General features: G+C 37.0%; 1 protein-coding gene across 1 annotated transcript in view; it reads right to left on the bottom strand.

Moving 5' to 3' along the window:
• The window catches only part of golga7bb (golgin A7 family, member Bb), a 35,609-nt gene extending 13,242 nt beyond the window's left edge, over window positions 1-22,367 (bottom strand). The window contains exons 1-4 of the mRNA XM_084093098.1: window positions 22,206-22,367; window positions 9,099-9,224; window positions 7,992-8,144; window positions 727-828 (exon numbers count right to left, since the gene is read on the bottom strand). Coding sequence (XP_083949224.1) covers window positions 727-828; window positions 7,992-8,144; window positions 9,099-9,224; window positions 22,206-22,217 — 393 coding nt within the window. The 5' untranslated portion in view covers window positions 22,218-22,367. The remainder of the gene's footprint in view (window positions 1-726; window positions 829-7,991; window positions 8,145-9,098; window positions 9,225-22,205) is intronic.
• Between the last annotated feature and the right edge of the window lie 2,206 nt (window positions 22,368-24,573).

The raw sequence follows: 24,573 nt of genomic DNA, 5'->3' as shown, positions 1-24,573 counted from the left end.
TCCGTTTGTTGTGATGCAACAAAACTAGATTGTTCCCTTTTTGATAATATTATTTTTCTTTTTGTTTATATCGATTTGAAATGTTATCCCAATAAATCCCACTGACAGATGTTCAGTTTGGCTTGAAATATGAATGACTTCAAACTCTAGCTGTAAAACACTTTAAGTTGTTTGTCTTGACAAACTTTCCTTATTCTTTAATCACACAGACAAAGTGTTTCCAATCAGGTCTAGCCTCAGGCAGCTTTTTGGTCTCACACAGTTTCCTACAACCATGGTGCTGGAAAATGGAAAGAAATGCCTACAAAATAAGGACGATTTTCCTCTCTGCTTTATATCAACATATCAAAGTGTCACCACTCCTGAACGGCTGAAGGTGAAGTTATATTCTTTGTATAGTATGTAACTCTTAAGACAGTGTGACTTCCCACTTTGGAACGAATAGAAGGCACACAATCACAAAAGTGTTGACTGACTTCATGCTGTGCCAAAGCAAATATAAACCTTTTTTTTTTTGGAATATCAGATGTGAAAGGAAAGCATGGTCATGAGAAAGTATCTTAGCTTGAAGTGACAGCTAAAAGAACAAAGTCTTTTCATCAAACAAACAGAATAAGTCATCAAAGTTCACAACTAGATCATGCTCAGCTGTTTGTGGCAGTGCCAACACTTCAAAAAAGCATAACATGCGACTGAAAACCATCCTGGACTGTTTACAAAGGATACCACTCTCATACCTCTCTCGATGGGGTCTGTGAGGAGCAAACCTCTGGGTGCATAGACCTTCTCATTTTGCTCCTGAATATACATGCTGATCTTTTTCAGTATCTGTGGGAGTCAGAGAAAGGACAGGAGTTAGGAGGATTATCATAATTCCCAGTTCACACCAAGGCCGATAACTATAACGATAACAATATAGTTTTATAAATCGTTCTAAATAAAATAAATATTATCCATATTTACTTAATACACTTTTCTGGTCTTTTTGTGCATGATTGAAACAACTTTCCTTGCTGGTTGACATCATTAATCCCTCTTCACTTTTCATCCGCTCCCCTCCAATCAGCTGGCTCCATTTTGGTAAGAAACACTCAAATTCCACAATCCGTTCAATTACGACAGATAAAAAGTTACTCCCTAAATTTATTTTCTAATGGAATAGCCTTTATAAATACATTTAAATATTTGTATAACTAGAATTAGTAATACATTGATAATAATAATAATAATAATAATAAGTATTATTATTACTTTATAATGCCATATAGGCCTTGATTTAGTTTTTGAGGTCTCCAAGAATGTTTTCATGTTTGAATGTTCAAAAGACATTATTTTTCACATATTTTACATTATTGCAGAATCTCTCTTCCCAGTCTGTTAGTAACACTCAGGGGTGTTACTGTTTTCCAAAACAATAGTTCAAATGAACATTCAAACTGCATTGCAAAGTTGTGTGGTTGGAACGGCACCTCTTGACCAGTGGTAAGAAGCATAGTTTCTTGTTTGTATGACGTGGACTCAATAAATATTTATCTTAAGCCAAATAAGCAAGCTGACATTCAGTACAATCTACAGTGAGGAAAATAAGTATTTGAACACCCTGCTATTTTGCAAGTTCTCCCACTTAGAAATCATGGAGGGGTCTGAAATTGTCATCGTAGGTGCATGTCCACTGTGAGAGACATAATCTAAAAAAAAAAATCCAGAAATCACAATGTATGATTTTTTAACTATTTATTTGTATGATACAGCTGCAAATAAGTATTTGAACACCTGAGAAAATCAATGTTAATATTTGGTACAGTAGCCTTTGTTTGCAATTACAGAGGTCAAACGTTTCCTGTAGTTTTTCACCAGGTTTGCACACACTGCAGGAGGGATTTTGGCCCACTCCTCCACACAGATCTTCTCTAGATCAGTCAGGTTTCTGGGCTGTCGCTGAGAAACACGGAGTTTGAGCTCCCTCCAAAGATTTTCTATTGGGTTTAGGTCTGGAGACTGGCTAGGCCACGCCAGAACCTTGATATGCTTCTTACAGAGCCACTCCTTGGTTATCCTGGCTGTGTGCTTCAGGTCATTGTCATGTTGGAAGACCCAGCCTCTACCCATCTTCAATGCTCTAACTGAGGGAAGGAGGTTGTTCCCCAAAATATCGCAATACATGGCGCCGGTCATCCTCTCCTTAATACAGTGCAGTCGCCCTGTCCCATGTGCAGAAAAACACCCCCAAAGCATGATGCTACCACCCCCATGCTTCACAGTAGGGATGGTGTTCTTGGGATGGTACTCATCATTCTTCTTCCTCCAAACACGGTTAGTGGAATTATGACCAAAAAGTTCTATTTTGGTCTCATCTGACCACATGACTTTCTCCCATGACTCCTCTGGATCATCCAAATGGTCATTGGCAAACTTAAGACGGGCCTTGACATGTGCTGGTTTAAGCAGGGGAACCTTCCGTGCCATGCATGATTTCAAACCATGACGTCTTAGTGTATTACCAACAGTAACCTTGGAAACGGTGGTCCCAGCTCATTGACAGTCATGTTTAGCTTCTTCCATTTTCTAATGATTGCTCCAACAGTGGACCTTTTTTCACCAAGCTGCTTGGCAATTTCCCCGCTGGACCAGCTGGACCAGTGTGTTGTGATTGGTCAACCACTCTTGAGTGTGTTTCAGAAATGTCACGCCCCTTACCATAACCAAAATTTTCAACATAGGCCTACTACTAATGCAACTCAACCAGGTCTCGCCCTCTTTTTTTGCGTATGCCTTTGGCGGGAATTTTTTAAATGAGGAATATTGTGATGTGATCATTCCCAGAAAAAATAAATAAATACAAGACTACAAAAGAGTTCAGCAACAGTGCTTACTGATATAGACAATAACTCCCCTTGGAGTTATTTTGTGCTTTGTAACTTTGCAGACCCCTTTCATGCTCGAACAGCAACATTATACAATAAAGAATGTTGAATCTGTAAAAAAGCATTTTAAAAAGGTCTTTTAAAAATAAATATAATTAGTTAATGGGTCATTCCGTGTCAAATCAACCAGAGGTCCCCAGCTCAAATTTTTGATTTTGGTTCATATTTTTTCTATAGAAAGACAAACATGAATAGTGATTAAAGCCATGGATGTATATTTACTGAGTAATCCACTGTTTTGTAGAGGGGGGTCAAAATGACAGTTTTCACAGATTTGGAGCCAAATTACAGGGGGGTAAAAAATACTTTAGAAAGACAGCAGCATCAAATTTTATTTTTGCACAGAGATTGGTAGTCTATTAATAAAATCTGTTGACTTTAGCCATTTTTGTTGCCAACGGTGACAGTTAAAAAATGTGAGAAAGCACTTCTCAAGTTTGCATGCCTGGCCTGCTCAAGAAGTATTAAATGTATCTCAATATCCTTCTAGATTCTGGTTCTTAACAAACTTTCCTTTTAATATCTTCATTTTAAAGGCCCTCGATGGTTCAATCCCAGAGATATGGAGTTCTTAATGTGGCTTCATCAGTAAATTGGTAAATTGTACACATTTTCAGTGGTCGAAAACCAAATTTAGGTCACTTTGCACACAGCTGATACTTTTTTTTTTTTTCATTTAAAAAGGAATATCTGAAGAATAAATAATGTTGAAACTAGAAATGTATCTTGTTTTTTGCTATCAAGTCAATTGCATAGAACATACCTGTCTGGGTGCCATAAATAGTCTTTTTCCAAAGTTTGAATGCCTGCATGTCTTCTCATCGGATAAAAAAAAAAAAAAAAATCCACCTCAATTGAGGTCATAAATGTTTTATGCAGGTTTTTAGAACTTACGTGCATCTTGGCATTTCCATACAGCGTTTTTTTATGTGATATCCCAAAATGGGCATAAAAATTGTGTTACAAAAAGTGTTACAAAAATCAATCTAATATGCTGATTTGGTGCCCAAGAAACATTTCTTATTATTGTCAATGTCGAAAGCAGTTGTGCTGCTTAATAATAATGCTATAATTATATGATATATTATTATATGATATATTATATTACATTTATGAAAGCATCAAAGGCATCTAACAGTAGCTTATTTAGATCAAGTTTACTTGTTTTTTTCGATGCTCTTTTCAAGTGCTCTTTTGCTCTTTTCAAGTGAGCATTGCAAAGGCTGCCCATGTTTCTCTACCCCAGTGGGGTGAAACTGTGCATCACTTTGCTTCGCTTTGCTTTCCACTCTACAGAACCGGCCGTGAAAAGATGTTTGTAATAAGGAGAGAAAACAGATCTGTTCAGTGGAGTTCAGTGGCCATGAACAAACTTCAAGATGAGCAATGACTCACAGGAGTAAATCCAACACATGCTGCTAATATGCTACTTGGCACAATACGAGGTGAAATACGTTTTTCCAGAACAAAGTGTACAAGCACACATTTATCCAAAAAAATGACATTCATTTATCATGATAAAAATGCCATGTAAATATGGAGGGAGGTCCAAAAGCATGAGACCACCAGTGGAAATGAATTTTCATTACAACTTATATCAACATAATAAATTGAGTGGAAAGTTAAAGTGAAAAATTAACATGAATGTCTCAGTGTCTGGTACTGTTGCCCTTTAGCTTTAATGGCAGCAGCACTCAAGCTGCAGGAGCTTGCATTTACATGTACCAAACGTTTTTTTTTTTTTTTCGTTTTTTTTGCATTTGCTTATTTCATTAGTGACTTAGAAATATTACAGAATGCTTAACTTTTTTTAATTTCACATTATAACTTGAAAAAACATTAAAAATAAACAACATTTTTAAAAACCTTGAAACCTCCTGTTTATTTACAGATTTAAAGGGATGGTATAATGCCCTTTTCACAAGATGTAAAATAAATCTCTGATGTCCCCAGAGTGTGTATGTGAAGTTTTAGCTCAAAATACCCCACAGATATTTTTATATACAGTACTTTTTTAGGGTGAGCAAAAACACACCTTTTTTTGTGTCTGTCCCTTTAAATGCAAATGAGCTGCTGCTCCCGGCACAGAGGGCGGAGCTTCAACAGCTTGTGTCCTTAGCAGCTTCAATTACCTCACACAGACATGCACTGAACATTTCAAAAACTTTTAGCCTTTTATGTTCAAACCGGAGTCAGATAGATGGAGAGACTCAAGAAGTGGCAACATGTAGACAACATTTCTGAATGGTTAGTTGGTGAATTTATGTAGCTTATGTGTAGTTATCTTCTAGTCATTGATTAGCATATTCTGTCTTGATAATCTATAAATAGTGTTCTGGGGGCGGGGTTTATGTAAATTTTAGGGTTTGTGATGTCACTAACCCGGCCGCTTGTTGTAGTCCTTAAAAAACAATTTCTTTAAAAGAACATATTTACATTTACATTTAGTCATTTAACAGACGCTTTTGTCCAAAGCAACTTACAAATTAGGACTAAATTAAGCGAGTCATCGTGAAGAGGCAAAAAACGCAAGAAGTGCTCAAGATAACATATCTCCCTTTGCTTTGAACTTTGAGCATTGCAACTTTTATGCTCAAACAGCAATATTACACACTAACTAAATTTAGAAAAGTGAAATCATAATCAACCACCCCTTTAAATTGAATTTCAAATTGTCAGTATACTCTAACATACATATATACATATACATACACACATTATATATATATATATATATATATATATACACATACATACATACATACATACATATATATATATATATATATATATATATATACAGTACCAGTCAAAAGTTTGGAAACATTACTATTTTTAATGTTTTTAAAAGAAGTCTCTTATGCTCATCAAGCCTGCAGTTAAAAAAAAAAAAAACCCAAAAAAAACAATAATATTATGAAATATTATTACAATTTAAAATAATGGTTCTCTTTTTAAATATACTTTAAAATGTAATTTATTTTTGTGATGCAAAGCTGAATTTTCATCAGCAAGTACTCCAGTCTTTGGTGTCTTATGATCCTTCAGAAATCATTCTAATATGCTGATTTATGATCAATGTTGGAAACAGTTGTGCTGCTTAATATTTTTTTTATAACCTGAGATACTTTTTGAGTATGATGAATAAAAAGTTAAAAAGAACTGTATTTATTTAGAATAGAAATCTTTTGTAACATTATACACTACCGTTCAAAAGTTTGGGAACAATAACTTTTTTTTTAAAAAGAAATTAGTACTTTAATTCAACAAGGATGCGTTAAATTGATAAAAGGTGATGGTAACGATTTATATTGTTAGAAATGTTTTTATTTTGAATAAATGCTGTTTTTTTGAATAAATGCTGTTTTTATGAATAAATGCTGTTAACGTTTTACTCATCAATGAATCCTGAAAAAAGTATTCCAAAAAAATATATTAAACAGCACAACTGTTTCCATCATTGATAATAACTGAGTATCAAATCATCATATTAGAATGATTTCTGAAGGATCATAAGACACCAAAGACTGGAGTACTTGCTGATGAAAATTCAGCTTTGCATCACAAAAATAAATTACATTTTAAAATATATTAAAAAAGAGAACCATTATTTTAAATTGTAATAATATTTCATAATATTACTGTTTTTTTTTTTTTGTTTTTTTTTTTAACTGCAGGCTTGATGAGCATAAGAGACTTCTTTCAAAAACATTAAAAATAGTAATGTTTCCAAACTTTTGACTGGTACTGTATATATATAATTATATACATGTGTGTGCATATATAATGAAAAAACTTTTTGCTGTAATATTTTATTTGAAACTATGATATATATATATTTTTTCATGATTCTTTGATGAATAGAAAGTTAAAAAGGTCTAATTTAATGCATCCTTGTTAAATAAAAGTATTAATTTATCTTTTTTTTCTTCTTAAAATCACAGGAATAAATTTAATCATTTATTTTAAATTGAACTTTAATTTTCACAACATTAGTGTTTTGTTGATCATATGATACTACTTTCAAAAACATAATAAAAAAGTAATTATTACAAACATTTGACATGTATATACACACATTATTGAACTTTATTACTGATTTATGTTGAATTTACAGTAAAAATGTGAAATGTACTCTTTAAAATTTCCAACTAGTGTACCACAGGTTGAAAACTGCTGCTTCTGTTCAAAACGAAAGGTCATTCTGTGATTTACCATCTCGAGCCTTGACGTGTGACAGTCCAGCACGCTCTAAATCTTTGTCTCCGCTGCCCTGACTTGTGTGTGCAATCACTCGACTTTGATGAGGAAGATGTTATCATGCTAGCCCGGGGCATGAGGGAACTCATCCGTGTCCACTCATGTGTGGCCTCCTGTCAGCTGGAGCAACAAACAAAACCGCTCATCATGGGTGGGTGCAGTTTATCAGAGTTCACCATTAAGGTGGGCATTTTTATAGGCTGGAGTTTACAAATAACTCTCTGAAAAAGCCTGATGTGACCTCAGAGTTGCATAATGCGGGTTAGGCATGAACGACGTCACTTTTCAAACATGTTAAAGCATGAAGATGAATATAGTATGAGAGAGAGAGAGAGATAGCAGGGACTTTACATCCGCTCTATCTCAGTGCAGGTGATGCACACCTGTGTGGAGAAATTAGCTGCCCTTTGGAAGTACGCAGCACTGAATGTCATGTTATGATTCGGTCAGGTTTGCCCATTGGTGGACAGGTGCTCGCCACAATGGAACTATTGTCTAAGTAGGGCATAACCACGCATATCGAACCTTATCTCGACTTCGTTTGACTGCTATTCAAAGAAAGTGATTTCCATCTGCCACATGCGAATGTGTGTGGTCAGATTTAAATGGGTCTGCACATCAAAAATGTTCAAACTTTCTAATGTTTTGTTTCTTTGTGAATCCTTGGGTGACCAGGCCTGAATGCTCTTCTTTGATCTTCAAAGGCTTTCATGGGTTGCAGTTGTTCTCAATCTTACATATCAGAATTGGCATCTTGATGAATGTTGAGTGTATTGTAAATGAAACAGGAGAAGACTATCTCGATACCTTTTCATAGCGTGTCTCCATGCACAGGAAGATGATGTAGGCCGTAGCACAAGCCAGGCAGCCTTCCAGGTAGGACTGACCGCCAATCTTTTCAGCCTCTGCATAGTAGCAGTTGAGCGTCTTCATCGTTACTTCAAACAGGCTCCTCTCGATCTGTGCACAACAGTCAGTTCAAACCAATGATGTTTTATTGGACGAAAAACTATTATGAAGACAAAAATGATTCCCAGGGAATGGATTAACTGATAAAAGGTTTTGTAAAAATAAAAATAATATGCATTACTGTTCCTAAGTTTGGAGTCGATAAGAAGCCTCTGTGTTCACCAAGGCTACATTTAGTAAATATGGTAATATTGTTAAACTTATTACAATTTAAAATAACTGTTTTCTATTTTAATTTATTTAACATATGATGGAAAAGCTGAATTTTCAGCATCATTACTCCAGGCTTTAGTCACTTGATCCTTCAGAAATCATTCGAATATGCCGATTTGGTCCTCAAAAAAACATTTCTTATTGTCTTATTATTATTGTCAATGTTAAAACACTTGTGCTGCTTAATAATTATTATTTTTTTGTGGAAAATATGATTTTTTTTTTAAGATTCTAAAAAGTCAAGTAAAAAATGTCAGAATTATTTGAAATAGAACAATTTGTAACAATTTAAGTCTTTACTTTCACTTTTAATCAATTTAGTGCATCCTTGCTGAATAAAAATGTATTTAAAAAAAAAAATCTTATTTACCCCAAACTTTTGAATGGTAGTATAAAATTGGGCAAGTTGCTGAAGTGCTTTTGATGTGTAAACACGGATCAACATGCGTCAATACAGTATATCCATCTCTATGACGTCAGAAATTTTCCAAAGTTCAGAAGGAGCCATTTTTACAGCTTAGTGTCAGTAAAAAAGGGAAGGCATTTTGAGTATGATAAATTACAATATGTTTACATTGACCTTTTCATTTCAAAAGATCAAGGAAAGTTTGATCCCTTTAAGATCGATGCAATCAAAAGTTTTAAGAAAAAAGCAATGCCTCATGGGATGTGCGCCTACATAAAGGGCAGTAACACATCAGATGTCGCCCCAAACCCTCATTTGAAACTTACCCTGCTGTCCAGCTCTGCGGGAAACTTGGTCTGGAATTTGCAGATGGTGCTGTCACTGTAGTCTCTCTGAATGAAGACCTTGGTGGCCAGAGACGCACTGTGACGAAGCTCCTGGAGGTTGTGGAACTACAAAGAGACACAGAATAGACCGTGGTCTAAAAGGTGTCGCTCTTAAGCACGCGTCTGAAACTTAAAATGACAAACGGTGCAGTCACTATGCCATTGATATAACTAGAGCCTTGTGTGTATCGTTTTATACATTTTCCATGTAAATTTTTACTTGCACAGTTAAATCATTGTACATGTGGATAAGAATGTCAGATTTGACGCTTAAAATTGAGAGGGTCCGGACAGTATGACATTGTGTCAATTCATTTAATGATTTATGGTTTCTATGTCTTCCAAGACACACAGAAAACCTACAGTATAAAATGATAGACCCTGGACCTACATCAATAGTCTCAGTCTATCAAAATGAATAATGGACAGGGGCCTCTAAAGCAATAATTTTTTACAATATGAAGGAACATATATGCATGTTTATAAAATTGGGGCCAGAAAGAAGACAGAGCATCAATCAAAAGAGCATCAATCAAAAGAACGCAAAGAAACACTCAATGAGTTGTTTTAGGACTCTATGTGTAAAAACCATCTTCACCAGCTCTGGAAACATCATAAATTTAGAGAGCCAAGAGAGAGAATGAAACCTGATGGATCCTCTTTCTCCTGATTCTCTAATTGACAATACAGTCGGACAGAAATATTCCAGAACTCATTTTCAAATAATAACTATGAATTAAGAACATACTTTCTTCAGGATTTACTGCAGTTCATGAAGCTTTATGTCAGATACTGCAAGCATTGCATCAGTTTCTTTTCTTTCTTTCTTTCTTTTTCTTTCTCTTTCTTTCTTTCTTTCTTTCTTTCTTTCTTTCTTTCTTTCTTTCTTTCTTTCTTTCTTTCTTTCTTTCTCTTTCGAAACCTTGTTCCGCCTTATAAACAAATCCATATTTTAACAGATCAAGATGTAAGAAAAGGCTCACAGCTTTATTTTCAGCAAAAATTAATTGGCCTCACAGTTGTGGTCTCATTAGTGTAATTGCTGAAAGCTTTGATGCCAAAAATAAGTCCATTGTTAATGCTCTATTGCTAACATGGGAAAGTTAACCTACTCTGTATAGGGCCAGTGCTGAAACATCCTTTACAGGCAATATGCTGTATTCGTGTGCATTCACAGAAAATATAGTGCATAAATTAGACGATGGAAAAATCACTTCATATTAAAAAATCATATTAAAATATTTGTAATATCTCCATTGTTTCACCAAGAAGTAATTGTAATAGTGTAATTAGCATATGTCATTAGTGTAAATCAAACAACAAAACAGAACTATATTTAAATTACACAGAATACTATTTTACATTTTGTCCAAATTATTACATTTCTGTCCAATACTACAGTAAGGAAATTACTTTATTTGTAACTTTTGTTATAATGTATTTGTTCTTATTTTTTACTGACTGTTCACTTGCCTTTAGTTTGAACTTTATTATTTAGACTAGTCATTTTTGTTAATGAGTATAAATGTAGGCAAAATGTAGTTAAATGTAGTTATGCCTACATCTAATTATGTCAAGCTCAAAAATATTTTATCAGGTATAAAATTGCTATTTGCGAGTAAAACCTTATCCTGTAATCAGTAAATACTGCAAAAGCCATGTAAATTCATTGGCCATTAAGAGTGTAAAACCTAAAGAACATTCAGCTCTGGAATTACGATATTTAATCATTTCAATTTTAATTGTGTATTTAATGATTTTAATACAGCACAACTTAAAGGGACAGTTAACCCAAAAATGAAAATTCATAATTTGCTGACTATCCCTTAGCCATGCCTCGCACCCCTTTTGATAACTCTGGGGCCTACATTTTGAGAACCACTGTTATAGACAATGGGGGGGGGGAGGTGTCCTTTTTCATGCATATAGCAATAAATTGAACTACATGTTGTCATTTTGACTTCACAACGCCTAGCACTGAAAAATACACAAAGGAAGTCAGAATGAGCAACCAAAGCTTCATAAGGATGGATGGTAATGATAATTAGTCTTCATTGTTGCCACGACACACAAAGCCTTTTAGTTCATGCCAAATGAGACGAGCCTAATTATCCCTGCACTCCTCCTGGGAGGCATCGCTCAGGGAGAATCAGGTTGAAGACGCTCATAATAGCTGTTCTGCTGTCTGAAATCTCACAGCAGCTGTTAGCATAACCACAAGCAAGTGGCTTATCTGGCCACATGAGCATCCACAGTTGGATTTCTCCCAGAAGACATGATAAATTATTCACACTTGGGAGGTCATCTAAACTGTCATGTAAAAGTTATATGCAGAGAAGTTTCATAGTAACACTTTTGACTGCTAAGTCTTGTACAATTTGCAGCTTATTTTGGTCAAGATCGGAAGTTCTGTCTGACCAACATGAAAAGTGACCAATCATTTGACCACTGACAGCTAAGCAACTACCACTTTGACGCTTCATAAAGTTCATAAAGAGATCGTAAAACTAATTCTTATGAATTGAGCGGTTTAGACCAAATTTTCTGAAGAGACACGATCGCTTTATAGGATAAACAGATTGAACTTAGGCTTTTATTAACATATAAACAGAAACTCAACCATACTTGCTTGAAGCGCCAGAACAAACTAAATAGACAACCAAGTAAAATAACATGTAATTTACTAGAGGTTCTGACAAAATTTTAATTGCTGGAGTCTAATTAAAAACTATTTAATTTATTTATTTTTAATCCGTTTGAATGAATGATTCGAAAGCCCCTTTCACACATGCAGTCTTTACTGGTAAATTACCGTTAAGATAACATGTGTGGACAGCATATTTGTGTATTTAACGGTAAAGTCATTCTGGTAATTTTTACGGTAATTTACTAGGATTACTGTGTGAAAGAGGGCTAATGACTCACTCATGAAGACTTCACTTGTTTTATTACTGGATGAATCAGCATTTTTTAACAAATCTATTGAAAGTATGATTCAATTTATACAATCTTTATTAGGTGATTTACTCTACCGTAGACATCAGGGTTTATATCTGAACTATAAACTTTTATTCCAGTACTTCTGCAATCATTTGGAGAAAAGAAAGATTGAAAAGATTGTTTGCGGAACTGTTTCATACCAAGTTTTAATAGACAAATAGACGAATTGTTGTCATTTAAGATTGCGTGGGTGTTTTACAATTAATCGTGCAGCTCTATTCTGTATAGGGCCAACAACAACACAAATTTTAGCAGCAAATCAAGTGTCAATGTCTGCCAGATATTGCTATTTTTGTGTCCAATTGGCATCAGACAGTCAGTAAACGAACTGTAGGTGGTTAGTGGGCTTAAGCTGAGGCGAGGAAGATAAACCATCCAGTTTCTGTAAGTCCTGAACTGTCAAAGTTAGCAGTAATTGGTGAATAAGTCTGAAAGGTGAGCAAGGGTACAGTGACTTTCCTGAAGTGAGACCATTAGCATCATCGGCCATCACAACCCTCCGCAGAGAGACGGTCACGGCCAATTAAAATTCATCAGTTCAGGAAAAGGATGAATGTTAATGAAACGGCCTGTCCAGCAGAAACATCTGAGGGGTCAAAGGTTGATTCTAGATGCTGCCAACACGGAGACATATTTCATAAGGAGCTGAGCAGATCTGCAGAGGCATATTAGGAAGAAAGATGTGTACCTTCAAGACTTCATAGGCTCTCGGGGCATTTCCTCTTCCTTCCTTTGTGAATGGGGAAGATGATTTTAAACAGATGTGACAGAGGCAGAACATTTCCAGCGCTCGGGTTTCTTCCCACAGAAAAAGAGAAATGCTGATGTGCTCTCAAACCCTTGAGAGACACCGTAGAAGAAGCAAAAATATAGGATTGCTTCAGCTGAATAGTGGTTTATAGGCCTACATGTCATAAGTGAAGGACTCCAATCGACTGAGAGACAAAAAAACTCTTTTCTGCCCTGCAGGGCTGGGTGTTTAGCAGTATTGTGTATCATTACAGAGAGAAAGAGCAAGTCAGATTATATGGGCTCAGTTTTAAGCAGCACATAAAAGGCACTGAAACCATTCAAATGCAATGTAATATATATCAATCATGTCATGTTAGTACTCACTGATGCACAGGCCAGCTGCCCAACATCCCTGAACTCTTCACCGCTAGTGTATTGCAATACTGTATGTAGCCATTTAGGTTCATTATGTAGATCCACATAGACAAGACACTTGTCAAAATGTGATTGTGTGCATACAACAGAAACAAAGGAAAACAAATATGGTCTAAGGTGTTAGAGGGATCTCATGATATTTCAAAACAAATGAAAAACAAATTAAATTATTTATTTATTTAAAAATTGTGGCTTAAAGTATATGAAGCATATGAAGAATACAGATTTTTAGCATTTTCGCAAACACACCAAAAACAAAAACAAAAACATTCTTATTGGTGGTGGAAAATGGACTATGGTGTGTAGTGTTATAGGCTATTGACAGTTATGGCTGATTAAATGTGGTAGGGGAAAAACAATGGAAAAAAAAAAAAAAAAGTCCCAAAAAATCTTTCTACAATGCGTGAATAATTTGTGGTCAGTACGTGTCGGCATATTAGGATGAAGACTGGAGTAATGACGCTGAAAGTTCAGCTTTGCTATCACAGGAAAATAACATTTTATAATATATTAAAATAGAAAACGGATATTAGTAATCACAGTATTACCGGGTTTTTTTGTTTGTTTTTTTTTTACCGTTTTTTTTTTTTTTTTTCAAACAAATGCAGCCTTGGTGATAAGGGACCTTCTCCAAAAACATAAACAATAATAATATTACAATTAAAAACCAAAACGTTTGAAGTAGCAAATTTTGTAAATGTCTTTATGTAAATTGTAAATAAAAAAATTATTTAAAAAAATAAACTTAAAGGGATAGTTCACCCAAAAATGAAAATTCCTTCATCATTGAGTAAAGGATTAAGATGATCCGGATCTGTATGAATTGTTTCTTCTGCTGAACACAAAACATATTTTGAAGTGGGTCGGTAACCATGGGCACCGATTGACTTCCATAGTATGGAGGAAAAAATAATACTATGTAAGTCAGTGTGGACCAGAAACTGTTTGGTTACCAACATTCTTCAAGATATATCTTCCTTTGTGTTCAACAGAAGAAAGAAAAAAAAAAAAACAACAACTTTGGGACGACTTTTTTTTGGTACTTTATGCACAAACAGATCAATAGACATTTGCTGTCTTGTGCACAGATGCCTTTATAATCAAACACTCTGATCTTAAGCACATTCTGTTCTCCATGTTAATTAAATACCAGGAGATTATAAACTGATTTTACCGTCCCCCAAGAGATTTGCTTTTTAATCGAATGCGGCTGCCTTTTGAAGCTTGTTTATAAGTGAATGATTGTCATACTAAACAGATTTTCACATAAAATCAGCTGAACAGCTCAGGCAAAGAATAAACTCACAGGAATTGCTTTGAATGTATTTAGCATTAAGTACAAAATATTATTTGGACACTAAAAATATCTTAATCTCATTGCAGTAGAAAACAAAATAGCAAACCAAATGGCACACATTTCAAAGAAAGGCTGACATTTCCATATGAGGAAATGTCATGAACTTGTAATTTCAATGAAAAGCATGATAACTTAGATAAAAAATTATCCATGACTTTATATGGAAACAAGCTTTAGGAGCTTTCCATCTTTACTCTCCTCATGTTACTTTGCATTCGGAGATCGACTACTTTTGACTGACAAAATTCCAGCCACCGGAAACCCTAACTGATAAAGTGAGTCGTACAAAATCTTTCTTTTTAGTAAACTTTGTATACACAACCAATGTAGTCAATGCTCAAGTTCATGTGTAGAGCCCCTTGGTGATACTTCGAGCACAGTTTTATGTTGTGTCGAGCCTTCTTAGTGTTTTAAAAATAGCGATTTTGATGCTATCTTAGAAGTGCCCCATGCACTCCCATTCAAAAGGCATTTTGACCTAAAACGAAAATACGGTCAATCTTAAAAGTCGCATTTCCATTCTAATTATGCTTTTACACGAAAGTTTGACTCGGGTAGATTAACAAAAAGAGCCTGGGTTCAATTTTGGCGAGAGTTACCCTTTAATATTATAAAGCTACCTACATACTGTTCAAAATGCTATCTGACTGCTAAAAGTCTATAATCTGGAATAGAGTCAATTTGTGTCAAGTATTCAAAGCACCATTATGAAATTGAAAAGAAGGTTCTCTGCGCTTCTGTAATCCACAAACAATCTGGTGCAACCAGGGCAGGACAAAACAAACCAGACAAAAGGAATCGCCGGTGCAGCACAGATGTCTACTAATTAAAATATTTATTTAAGGTACATAACAATGAATGACTAACGTTTCGATGTAAAGTTACATCTTCATCAGAGTCCTTGGAGAGAATGAGCAATGAAGCCATTAATAAGGATCATCAACAGGTGTGATTAAGGGGGCCACCCAAAAATACACCCCTCTAAACCAAGGTGTCACACTCATAAATCAATCATTAAAGGGCAAGTACCCACATACAAAAACAAAAACAAAAAGTAATATAAAGTTCACAATACAATGGGAATAAAAGTATATTCATCTTAAATACTGTATTTTAATATGCTTAAGTGTTTAGAGAAAGCATGTTAAACTCAATTCTTCATTTAGACCTAAAGGTTCTCGAGTGTTAAGTGTATGTATCCAAAACGCTTCCCTGCATAGGAGTTTATTGATAATATCACCACCTCTGGGTGGAGGTATGATTTTCTCGATTCCCCAAAACTTCAAAGATGCAGGGGAACCATGATTGGCCTGCTTATAGTGCCTCGCCATGGCATATGTTAAGTTCTGGGTACGAATTGCTGTTTTGTGTTCAGCTATCCTTAGTTTAAGTTGACGTTTTGTTTGACCTATGTACACCAGTCCACAGGGACACTTTAGAAGGTATACTACGTGAGTACTGTTACAGTTGATAAATGAAGAAATAGAATATTTCTTACCAGTACGGGGATGTGAAAAATCTTTCGCATTGGTCGAATTGGAGCATTGCGCACAGTTGCCACATTTATAGAAACCCAGAGGTGGGCTGGGAAGCCAAGTAGTAGAAGGTGGGATAATCATATCTGAGTGAACCAATCAGTCACGAATGTTGTGGGCGCGTCTGAAAATGAACCTGTGCGGCTCAGCGCAGATGTCTTTAAGTGTCGGGTCACTGTTAAGAACGTGCCAATGTTTACGAATGATGTTCTTTATTCTTCCTGCTGCTGGAGTGTAGCTAGTTGAAAAAAATACTTTAGATGTCGTGTGAGGCTTAGGTTTTTTCTTTAACAATGAGGCACGGTCTGTATTAAAAGCCCTATCCCATGCTTTAGAAATATCAGATTTATCATAACCTCTTTGATCAAAAAGACGCGCTAGGTGGGCTGCTTTTGACATAAATTCACTTGTGGTACTACAATTTCTTCTGACTCGTAGGAACTGGCCCACTGGTATATTGCGAATCAGATGAGGCGAGTGATTACTGTCTGCTCTTAACAGAGTATTCCTGCTAAGAGGTTTACGGTAGATAGTAGATTGTAAGATATTATTTGCGTCCTTAGAAATGGTAAGGTCTAAGAAATCAATGGACTGCTTGTTAAACTGCATAGTAAAAGACAAATAATCTGTAGTAGAATTTACATAAGTCAAAAAATTATTTAACTCACTAGGTGTGCCCTTCCATATTAATAGAATATCGTCTATATATCTGCGCCAAAGTGATATTTTAGAATGGAACGGGTTATTTTCAGTATTCTGTATATATTTTTCTTCCCATAGACCCATCACCAAACAAGCATATGAGGGTGCAAACGAGGACCCCATTGCAGCCCCCTGAAGTTGTAAATAGAATTTATCATAGTATTTGAAAAAGTTGTTAGATAGAATGATCTCGACAAGATTAACAAGAAATTCTGATGGAGGCAAAACATCAGTGGGGCGTTTGTTTATTACTTTATATTACTTTTCTTTTTTTTTTCTTTTTTTTGATCTGTATGTGGGTACTTGCCCTTTAATGATTGATTTATGAGTGTGACACCTTGGTTTAGAGGGGTGTATTTTTGGGTGGCCAACCCAAAAATAATCACACCTGTTGATGATTAATCCCCTTAATCACACCTGTTGATGATCCTTATTAATGGATTCATTGCTCATTCTCTCCAAGGACTCTGATGAAGATGTAACTTTACATCGAAACGTTAGTCATTCATTGTTATGTACCTTAAATAAATATTTTAATTAGTAGACATCTGTGCTGCACCACCATTATGAAATGTTATTATTGCATAATTGTGCAGGTTACATTCAGATTGTCAACTTTTAACTGACCTCCTCACATTTGCTAAACATCTGCCACCTGCCAGAGGCTGAACAGAAGGAGAACATCAAAACGATTCATAAGATTCATTGAAAGTAAACAGTGCATGGATGCCATGCCTTTAAAAAATAAGCTCTTGGAAGGGCAGTATGTTCTCTAAACGCTACCAGAGATGCTGAGTGCACATGGCCTCAGGGTCACATGAAACAAATTACAGGTTGCTTTAGCTGTGACACTTTAAAAGGGCTGTTACACAGTAGAACTGCTCTCTGTCGTGCTAGTTCATTTCTTCGCTTGTCCACCCTCTCTCGCTCCTTTTTTCTAGATGCAAATATCTTTTCATCAAGCGTTCAGTTAGTCTTATAACTGTAAAACTGTTTCAGAACAGGATAATTTTCCTGGTTAGGTTAATTCAGTTCAATATGAGCAATATGACTGCTTTACTGAAACATTGTTCTACAATCTTGTTCTGTCATGTCTATTCACTTCTAATTAACTCAAGATATTCTGGAGACCACAGTTAACAAGTAACACAAATAAAAACAGTTCATTGAGTTGTGTATAATTAATTGGGATTGGCACAGGGAGCAAATGTGTAACCGGAGACGGCTGTGTTTCTATCTGTGTGGATTTACTTAGCTATGCTTGGGGGATAAAACTATCCCCAGACGTTTACTAAATCAGACAAAAGCTTCATTTCATTGCTCTAAATAATATAAATAAATTAATAAATAAAATAATAATAGTAAATGTGTTATGTTTCACTTTTTCTAAATTATATACTAGGGTGTAACGGTACACACAAGTCACGGTTCAATACAAGTCCAGTACATTTACATGCCCCCTCTCAAAACTCAGCATATAGGCTACTAGCAAGTTCTTGGTTGCCATCTGAACTCTTGTTTTGAGTTGGTGCATAGATCGTCATTCTGTGTTTTTTCTTGTTGTGGCGATTAACAAACAGCATTGCATTACAGCGTGTGCCTAGCCTAGAAATCTAGACGCACCATAGCGGCAGCAAATTTTATTTTGCAGCCAGGGTAGTCTAGCAACTCTCCGTTGACTTTCGAGTTGTAAAAACCAAACTCTAGTCAGGCCAATCACATTGTGTATAGAGTCGGTGGGCGGGCTTAACATAATGACGACAGAGTTGTGACGGTTCCGTGTGAATTCCCTGCTACTTGAAAACAAAGAATGGCGGCTGCTGCTGGCTAACGGCGGTCTTTCAAATCAGCTTTGGCCGCGACTCTGGAGGACTTGGAGTTAAGCTTTTCTTTGAGAAAAGAACAAAGAACGGCACTGAAGTCATTCTTAAAAAAGGAAGATGTGTTCGTAGTTTTGCCGGCCAGATACGGCAAAAGTCTAATCTATCAACTAGCTCCGCTGGTGGGAAAATGCTCTGGTTGGTTGTAGCGCTATCCTATTGCGTGCAGAGATAATTTGAAAGACAACCGTTCATCCCGTCCCTCGGATTGAGCCCTGCCAATGGTGTGTTCCCAGACCCAACATCTTGATGTTGGCCTGGCTTGTCAGGTTAGCGTGTGCCCCCTTCTGGATTGGAGAGTAGATCACCTGTGACTAATTTAATAGGGTTAAGACTAACCTATAGTAAATAAGCAAATTAATATATTATACATAGTTAAAATTATAGCTCCCTTGCAGACCCATGGGAACAAAAAAAACCCCAACAACAATAAATACAGTTTTAAAAATGCAATAAATATTAGCTGTAAGTTTTAGGGTTAGCCTACATGTGTTTATAATTAGCAATATATAAACTATCAAAAACATATAGCTAAGTAAATGTGAGTCTCTCTCTCTCTCTCTCTCTGTGTGTGTGTGTGTGTGTGTGTGTGTGTGTGTGTGTGTGTGTGTGTGTGTGTGTGTGTGTGTGCTTGTGTGTGTTGCTACCAGGCCCCAGGCCCAAATGCAACAAATCAATGTTGGGAGTATTTTGTTGTGGCCCCTGCACAAGGGTAAAAACATTTTGGAGTCACATCATAAATAGCAAGCAATCCTCTAAAGACTGTCTAATGCAGCAGCTCTGCATTCCAAAAAAGAAACACATCACACATCAGTTGTCACAGTAGCCCCAGAACATAAAACAGCATCATTTATTTTAAGGATTAACTGAACTTGATTTGAGGTGCTTGTCAAAGAAGAAACTACAGATCCATCTAAAGACGCCTCAGAGTTCACTGAATGCTAAACTGACCAGTGAAGCGGAGGAAAGGCACTCGGAGCATTCTTGGAATGTTCCAATGACTCATTCCAATATGCTTAAATGAAAAAAAAGCCTGATGTAGGACAACAAGACCACAAGATGCCCAGAGCAAGTGCATGACAACTCTTCTTGTGACAGCAAAAAACTATTTTTCCCCAGTGAATGTTGGCTAGGTGAGAGTCAACAATCAGTTTTAATAACCGAGTAAAGGTAAAATCTAGGTTGCTGTGGGAAAGAATTGTTTCCCTGAATACATTACAAACTGTGGAATCTCATTGTGTATTCTCACTGGAGGGAGTTGCCTACCTTTTGAATAAATCTGTAAACAAGATGGCTGAGTAAACAGGAAGTGCATGCAATCCAAACAGATGCCTAAATATAAACCATTTATTATGCAGTTTGGATAGGAGTTGATTATGCATTAAGGATAAAGGGCAGCTATACAGACATTATTCTTAAAGAGAGAAAAATGATCTGGGAGATATGACAATAAAACAGAAGAAACGAGATGTGTATGCTTCTGCATATTAAAAAAGAATGAATTTTTAATTTATGAATAAGTGATGCTTAGCCATGCATAACACCATGATGCTAAACAGCTAAAGTATTGCAGGTGGTTGTCAGGGCATTGCTATGCAGGTGCTAACAGTGGTGGTCAGTGAGGGAATTTTTAGGGAGGCTGATATGTGAAACAGTATTGATTAAAATCAATAAAATTTAGCAGGATTCTCTATTTAAAAAAAATAAATTATAATAATTACAATTATGATGATATCTTAAAATTGTATTGATAATTAATGATTTGTTATAATCCTCTAATCAGCAACAGTGGTCAATACAATAGGCTAAATCAACAAAACAAATTGAGCACCATCAAGCAAAATGTACTCATGAAAGAAGTTCTACTCCATCTAACATCTACTCAGTAGCCTACTCACCAATGCATAGATGAAGATCCTTCATTCATTTGGATTTCATCGATATTTTGCCTAAATGTTTTTCTTCCACAGTTGTCCACAGGCAAGCTTAACGACGCATTAAATTGAACCCGAAAGCTGATTGGCTTGAATGATTACCAATGATAGTTGCGTTCTCTATTCTGATTGGTCAGATGCTGTCAGTCTCCTCAACTTTTTGTTTTACAGGTTGGCCTATTAACGCGGTTAGCGCTTATGAACAATGTAAAATCATATTTCATTCACTTATTCATTTTTATGCATCTGAGTCACGAACATCTGTTGGTAAACTGATTAAAGAAAATCGTTAACTTTAGATGTGTCCCAATTAGCGAAAAGTGAAATTCAAATACCCAGATGATGCATTTTAAATATAGAACCAAGACAACCAATCAGAATATGAAGACTTCAGATGCAAAAGCCTCTAAGTGCCATCTGAAATTTTCTTCTAAAATGAGCATTTTTATCAAGCTCGTATATAGAGAGTCAGTAATTTCACTTTAATGACAATTAGCAGGTAATTTTCATTGCCATTTAAGTGAAATAACTGAACATAAACATACAAGCTTGATAAAAATGATCATTCTAGAAGAAAATTTCAGATGGCACTCTATAGAGGCTTTTGCATCTGAAGTCTTCATATAGAGTCAATCGCCGCTTGCAGCGCTTTCACCTGTAGGCTACACAGTAGAAACACTTTGGGTTATTTTTAACCCAACATTATTAGGGACTAGCGACGTGTGCGCTTTTTAATACATAGCAAAGCAAATACATTAGTTGTTGCATTATGGTTTAAATGTAAGACATAATGTTGCAAAATAAACTCGTGATCACGGTATCACTTGACTCTTTTTTATTATTATTATTATTTTTTTAATCTATTATAGGCCTATGGCTATTTAACAAATAAATAGCCACGAAATACTTATTTGAGTTAACATTATTTTATCAGCTTACTTGGAGAGACAGTAGCACAGTTAGAAACGAAGGATTCCCCGATCAATATTCAGTTACACAGCGTTGCTACGGTTATTAATCGGGAAAAGGGCTATATGAACGGCGCAATTGACCAATCAGAACCAAGTATTCCAGAGAGCCGCACACTAAATACTTTTACTTTATCATGTGTTGGGTTATTCAGTATAACGTGTCTCTGTCCAGGGTGCTGAATAATACATCAGTCCGTCTGTGTCATTCACTCTTTCTTCTGTAGATCCTCTGCTTTTGAACACAAAATAATGATGCTTCACTTTTGGGTGATTTCAGTCGAAAACTATGTCGACGAAAGCAGCCTTTAAATAAACAACGTCTCCATTTCTTAATTGGTTTCTTTGAACGTGTCTCATCTAAAGCGTTTACAGGAAACGTCGTGATTCAACCCCACAGCAGGTGTCAAAATAACTTCACACAAACGATACGAATGAAACGGACCCGCTCTCCTGTCTGTTCCTCTCGCATGCAGCTCAAATGAACATGTTAATGATTCTTACCTCTGTCGCCATGATGCCTGAGACGGTGGTGGATGTGTGGTGGATCTGTCCCGGTGCTGAAATCCTCTCCACTCGTGGGACAGTAACGGACGGAGAGATGAACGCACTGGAGAGGGTGGAGTAGTGTCCTACTGATGGAGGAGGAGTGACTAGTACAGATGTGCTTCACTTCATGCCTGTAGAAACAAGATCTTCGTAGAGAATCCGAGGATACAAACACTGGGGTAAAAAAAATGTTTCATCAATAAAAAAAAAAAAAATCTTTTTTTTTTCTTGAAGTGTTTTTAGTGCCTACATTACAAAAATGGTTGTTCAGCAGAACATTTAACAATATAAGAATGACTGGTCCCACTTTATGATAGGTGTCTTCAACTATAGGCTACTTACATAATATATATATATATATATATATATATATATATATATATATATATATATTTGTTATATATAATTGTTTGGTACAGTGTACTTACTGTGTTGATGTTATATTGCAAAACAATCTTGCAGCTATTGAGATGTGATATGGGTAAGGTATATGTGTAAAAGAGTCTGTCCTGTTATGCTAAAAACAATGTTGTTTAATCAAATCAAAATTTGTTCAAAGATTGAAGGTCAGCCTCTTGAGAAGTTATATGGTTTAGTTTATTACAGGATTTTTTTGGGGTTCCGGGTTAGTTCACCCAAAATTGAAAATTATCCCATAATTTACTCACCGGCGTATATGACTTTCTTCTTTCAGTCAAACAGAATCAAAGTTATATTTAAAAAATATTCAGGCTCTTCCCAGCTTTATAATGGGAGTGAATGGTAACTGAGATTTTGAAGGGCATCCGTCCATCATAAAAGTTATCCATACGGGGTTAATAAATGCCTTCTGAAGCAGAGCTATGCATTTTTGTAAGAAACATATCTATATTTATAACTTTATAAACTAGAATCACTGACTTCCGAATGAAAGTCTAGTTCCGGCGGAACCCAACGCATGACGTTTTGACGAACGCAGAAGCGCAGAGGATAGAGCAAAAGAAAACACTAGTCACGAATTATAAGTCTAAAGTAATAATTTTTAAAGAGCAATGTCAGAGGAGCTTGTCAGGGTGCGTGCAGGCAGAAGAAGACGAGGAAGGCAGAAAGCTCCAATACAAAGTGTTTACTTACAAATATAACTTCAGCGATACAAACAGGCAGGATACACACACACACACACACACTTCTAACAAAGGTTACATAGACAAGAACGGACAAAGACTGACTGAACAGAGGGAACTAAATACAGACACTGATGAACACAAACCAGGTGACACAGATGAAGGTGATTGACAAGACACAGGTGATGATGAACTAATGATGGTAGACATGGCAACAGATAAGTGGCGGGAAAACAAAAGACATGTGACTAAAAAGACTAAACAGGAACACAACTGTTACAGTACTCCCCCCTCCTGGTAGGCGCGTCCTCGCGCCGTAGAGGGACCGACTGCAGAGGGAGAGAGGGACCAAGGCGGAGCAGACAGAGCAGGTGGCCAAGGCGGAGCAGGCAGTGCAGGCGGCCAGGGCGGAGCAGGCAGCGCAGGTGGCCAGGGCAGAGCAGACGGAGGGAGGAGCCATGGTGGAGGTAGGGATGACGACACCAGGGGGCCGACTGATGGGGGCGGAGCAGGTGGGAGAGGTGACCAGGTTGGAACCGTAGAACCGACGAGACGGGGCGATGCTGAGGGACTGGAGGGACAAGGTGACACAGACGGCTCTGGCGACCGAGGCGTAGGCGGGGATCCAGAGGGCCACGGCGGAGCTGGAGCGACCGAGGACCCAGGTGGAGCCGGAGGGAGTGAGGAGCCCAACTGAGCCCGATGGACTGAGTGACGAGGCGAAACCGGAGGAGGATAGTCCCAGGGCGAGGGCGGGTCGACGAGGGAACAAGGCAGAGCCGGAGGGAGTGAGGAGCCCAATTGAGCCTGAGGGACGGAGTGACGAGGTGAAGCTGGAGGAGGGTAGTCCTGGGGCGAGGGTGGGTTGACGAAGGACCAAGGCGGAGCCGGAGGAAGTGAGGAGCCCAACTGAGCCTGAGGGACGGAGTGACGAGGTGAAGTCGGAGGAGAGAAGTTCCGAGGCGAGGGCAGGGCGAGGAAGGACCAAAGTGGAACCAGGGGAACGAAGCCCGGCACAGCTGGTGGGCCATGGTGGAGATGAGGGAGGTAAGAGCCACGGTGGAGGTAATGGACCGACAGGCTACAGCAGAGTCCTGCTCGAGGAGGTTTGAGGTGGAGACCGGGGATCCACTGACCCTGAAGGAGTGGCAGGCAGATCCTCGGCGACTCCACCTCCTCAAAGGTGGATACAGGAGCAGAGGGGCTGCCAGGCAGTGGTG

Source organism: Abramis brama, assembly GCF_963993115.1.
Source record: "Abramis brama genome assembly, chromosome: 19".
Classification (NCBI taxonomy): Eukaryota; Metazoa; Chordata; class Actinopteri; order Cypriniformes; family Leuciscidae; genus Abramis; species Abramis brama.
Note: the sequence above shows the minus strand (reverse complement) of the source record. Positions and strands in the feature narration are given on the sequence as shown.